This window comes from Etheostoma spectabile, chromosome 18, assembly GCF_008692095.1.
Source record: "Etheostoma spectabile isolate EspeVRDwgs_2016 chromosome 18, UIUC_Espe_1.0, whole genome shotgun sequence".
In the NCBI taxonomy this organism is placed as follows: Eukaryota; Metazoa; Chordata; class Actinopteri; order Perciformes; family Percidae; genus Etheostoma; species Etheostoma spectabile.
In genome coordinates this window covers 14,834,041-14,838,587 of record NC_045750.1, presented here as the reverse complement: position 1 = coordinate 14,838,587, position 4,547 = coordinate 14,834,041, and the positions used below count along the sequence as shown (strand labels likewise).

The following is a 4,547-nucleotide window of genomic DNA, read 5'->3' as shown; positions in this document are numbered from 1 at the left end:
TTTTTTTTAATTAAAAGTATTCAGTCTGCATGTTGCCAGCCTACCTCTCTGTGCTCCAGGGCTCATGAGAGGGAAGGATCCAGTGATGATGCTGTTGAAGACAGGATCAACTAGGTCCAGCTCCTCTGACCCGGTGTCCCTCTCCCACCAAGGCACCACTCCTGCTATCGCACATGCACCTCCGGGTGCTGGGGCGGAGCCTGGCTCCCCCTCATAGAACCAGTCGCTCTGCTCGTCATCAGCTGGAAGAGAAACACACGTACCAAATGTAAAAACTGAACGTCTTTTAGGTTTGACCAATCAATTTAAACATATGAGGATGTACCTTGCCTCCCCTCATCGTTGGTGTAGAGGCCTCCGTCACTGCTGTTACTGACACTGCTGGTCTCACTGTAAAAGAAAGAGCAACAGACACATTTCTGTCAAAACAAATAAGTGATGTTCGATACCAGGGTTTCTGCAGGTTTCGACAAGTCAAATTGAAGACTTTTTAAGACCTTTGAGAATTAAATTTAAGACCTACATCACAACATTAAAGTACAATGTAATGCAAAGTAAATACATTTATTCAAATTGAATAACAACCACACAGATTAATAATAATCTGTACACATTCAGCTAAATATATTTGGACTAGCAAAAGAAAAAACTACAACACCACGGAATAAAAAAGAATTATTTCAATGAGCTTCAGGGGTAGCGTTACTTGATGTAGGTAAACTGAGACCTGTTTAAAATTATAAAAAGACCTAGAACACAATGCTTCAGTGACTATAAGACTTTTTAAGACCCAGTGAAAACACTGGACACCCAGCCCTACACAGAACAGTCTTTCTTTACAGGTTACTACAGTCTCTCACTCACTCACACACATACACACACACACACAGCTAGAGGAGTTGCCACTTTTGGCATCATGGGGCATTAAAAAAACAAAAGTCAAAACACTAACCACCTGTCACTCATGTCCTCATCCGAGCCCTTCTGCTCCTCCAACTCCATCTTGTCCTTGGACCCTTCCGTTGGAGAAGAAATGTGGTCCTCACTCTCCACCACTACCCCTTCATCTGCAGCCTCCATGCCCAGCCTGTGGGGAGCCAGTTTCCTCTTCTTCACCCTGTTCTTTCCTCCCCCTGGCCCTATCAGTCCACTTCCACAGAGTTCCATGGCGACCCTGCCCTCACCAGCACCCAGTCTATGCGGCCTGGCACTAGCACGGGCTTTCGGGACAGGTGGGGGCCCTAACATGGTGCAGGATGGGGGTTCTGGTTCTACAGGTGGGTCTACAGCCATACGTTTGACCTTACGTCTTCGTCTAAGGCTGCGAGTTCCCTCTGCAGATCCCAGGACACCCAAGTCGTCTGGCCAAAGGGGCCGCTTGCTTCGTCCTGTGTCAGCTGTTAGGACAGTGCGCCGTTTGGGGCCAAGTTGTTCATCCGAGTCACTGTTGTCACGGGCGTGGCTGTTGGCAGCAGAGACACCCCCTGTACTAGCACGGTAGTCCTGCAACAAACGTTATGGTAAATATCAGCCGGTGATTCTGATGCTAAATTAAGAAACTCAGACAAACTAGAATCTGGGCTAGAGTTACGTGGTCCATAACACTGTAAGACAACTGGCACTCAAAGAATCCAACTTCCAACTTCATGTGAAGACTGGCTGATTAGTTACCAAAGGATCAGACCATTACTTGTGGGGTATCCATTAAGATAAAGACAAAAAGTTGTGAGAGCATCAACAGAATAGCCTGGTTCCAGATCTCAAGACATTTCTGGACGCTTTAGTTGAAGGACCCTTCAGTGTTTTTAGCTGAAAGGTCCTGGGAGAAGAACTGTGTAACTTAACCATGAAATCATTGCCCTGCATCCACTCAACCCAACTCACCTTGTGTTCTTCCACACTAGACTCTGAGCCCTCACTGAGGTGGCCTGTCTCCCAAGGAGGGTGTGGGTTGTCCGAGCGTCGTTTTCTGCCCCTCCGCTTCCGAGCTTGCCTCTTCAGCAGACAGCCCACGGCCAGTGCATGGTCTCCTCCATCACCAAAACCACCACGAGCAGCTTGCTCAGAGCTCTCCTCCAGTGCCGACACCAGGTCATGGACCAGCTCGTCCATTGTCCGGTGAAAGTGCCTGAGGTGGAAGGAAAAGGGGATATTATTTAACACATGTACGCTTTAAAGCATTCAAGAATGCAACTTGTGTTTTATAGCTAAAATTATCAGCAGTGCGTATGCTACGGGTGCTGTTGTGATACTTATTAGCAAAGCAGGACGCAAAAATCAGTGTGTATGTAGAAATGATTTGCATATTGTCAATAGGGATCTGAAACGACAGGCTAGTCACGTTATGGGACCGACCTAAATTCAAGCGCCGTAACGTCAACTAGCTTAGCGTTCCCGCTAGCTGCTGTCAACGATGTAAAACAAGGGCAGCTACGACACTCCAGATGCCAGATAGCTAATTAGTTGCATTTTGCACATAATTTCTCTCTTTTTGTCACAACAGCCAACGGTTTGACTGCATTTTGCGTCACACTTATCTTAATACACCTCCAGAAGTCTGATGTAACGTTAAGAGAATGCGGTGTCATGTGCAAACTTCTCTATAATAACCCTAACATTTACCTTCTTTAGTTTGCTGTTTGGGTTGTTATTAGAGTCATGAGCTAACGTTGTCTTGCTAGTTAGCTTAGCTAGCTAGCAAGCTATGTCAACTAACGCTAGCTAACGTTACAGGAAACGTCCAATGAACCCTGAAAATAGTTAACGCTAACCAGCGTATCTAACTAACCATTAAGAACATAGATTAACAGCTTTAAATTAAGGTAACTTTAACAACTGTCGCCGGAAAGTAAACAACGAAGGAACCTTCGATATTTATTAGTTAGGCAGTTAGCATAACTAGCTTTAGCTCTCTAGCTGGCTTTTTCACAAGAGGTGAATGGACAATGTGTTACGTCTCACTTGATTTCAAAGACCACCTACCAGCCGGTTCCCGCTTTGCCGATGGTTTTTAGATTAGCTGCACCAAACATTAAAGCCCCCAAATGCCAGATATCTTTAGTCAGAAACTAGGGACAGACATTTACACACCACAGACACCATCCTGACACAAAAGCTACGATCAGCTAGCTGGATCAATATGCGACAAGAGGAGGGGTACAGTACGGTATCATGCTGCCTTCAAGTGCTACAGAAAATTTGTCGTTCGCATTTTGGAGAGCAGAAGTCAACATTAGTCAAATAATGAACAATAATGATACTATTTATTTTTTGGTTTGTTAACTTACACTTACTTACTTGTTACCTTACTACTATTTTACAGAAGCATAATGTCATGTTTCCATCAACCATTCAGTCCACAGGAATGCAGTAAATGAAACAAACCTTTACCTAACTAACCTAACAAACCTAAGCCATTTTATGGAGCCTTATGTAAAAGCTAGAACATTGACCTTGAGTTTTCCTTTGTCAAATGTAACCAACAAAATCCAACCTGACCTAGATTTAAATTGTCATATAATTGTAACCCAAAGGGTGAGGCTAGACTCGGATTGACAAAGAGTAGAATATGTGACTGAGGATACGTTCTGTTTCTGTATATATTTAACGTCGGTTCCCTATTCTACCAAAGACACACAAGTATGTCTTTGTCGAAGTGTAAATGTAGCAAGTGAATGCAACTAGACATTTAATTCCAAATTCGCATGTATTGACATCTTCTGACCACTGGATGGCAGTGTAGACTTTTATTGAAAAGGCTTCGCAGTTGAGGTGTCTATGGGTGTATGTCATGGATGCAAGCAGTCAGCTGGTCTATCAAATATTTACCAAAGGTTACCAGTTCAAACACATCATTGGTAACAGTGTACCAGGGAGACTTGAGGTAGTCCAAGTAAGTATCCTTCCAATGCAACAGGTGTTCTGATTTTGATTGAATGTCAGTTACTAAACCACCGTGGTCAACATGGGGTCAACAGTAAAAACAGGTGTCACAGTTACTGACAGGGGCGTAAATATAGACAGTGCAGGGAGCACAGTTGCACTGGGGCCCCTGGGCTGGGGGGCCTGTAGAGAGAGGCATGGTATTTATTTATATTTTGCAAAATAGTCAGTAGCTATCTAAAAAACTATTCAATTAATGAATATTCTATTACTTTTTGGGGGGTATTTTTATTATATACAGATTATGCAATGGTAACTGCTGATCACTATGTATGTTGCTGTCCAATGTAGAGTCTCTATTTGACAACGTGATGAAACAATATACAGTAGATAGTTTAGGGTCAAATCTGTCAAGACTGACAAACTGAGCACATTTGCAAGCCAAGTGAGCAGTCATGCATTTCAAACCTAAAAGCGGCAGTAATGCACTGGGGGCCTGTCGTAACTACCTAATGCCACACTGTTAACTAATGAGGAATTTACACATTGAAAAAAACTGTCAGGCATTCATGTGGGAGGGGAAGCTCTGTGTACCAAGTAATTTGCCGTCTGACTGGTGTGTGTGATCAAGTGTGTGTGTGTGTGTGTGTGTGTGTGTGTGTGTG

The 4,547-nt window shown here is 43.7% G+C and overlaps 1 protein-coding gene across 4 annotated transcripts in view; it reads right to left on the bottom strand.

Annotated features, from left to right (window-relative positions):
* Positions 1-3,182, bottom strand: part of gpatch2 (G patch domain containing 2) — a 10,767-nt gene extending 7,585 nt beyond the window's left edge. For 2 of the 4 annotated variants that reach the window (XM_032543253.1, XM_032543255.1), the window contains exons 1-5: positions 2,983-3,182; positions 1,885-2,128; positions 953-1,503; positions 326-390; positions 45-242 (exon numbers count right to left, since the gene is read on the bottom strand). In XM_032543253.1, coding sequence (XP_032399144.1) covers positions 45-242; positions 326-390; positions 953-1,503; positions 1,885-2,128; positions 2,983-3,032 — 1,108 coding nt within the window. In that variant the 5' untranslated portion in view covers positions 3,033-3,182. The remainder of the gene's footprint in view (positions 1-44; positions 243-325; positions 391-952; positions 1,504-1,884; positions 2,129-2,982) is intronic. The other 2 variants (XM_032543254.1, XM_032543256.1) reach the window with 1 other exon arrangement.
* Positions 3,183-4,547: the final 1,365 nt, after the last annotated feature.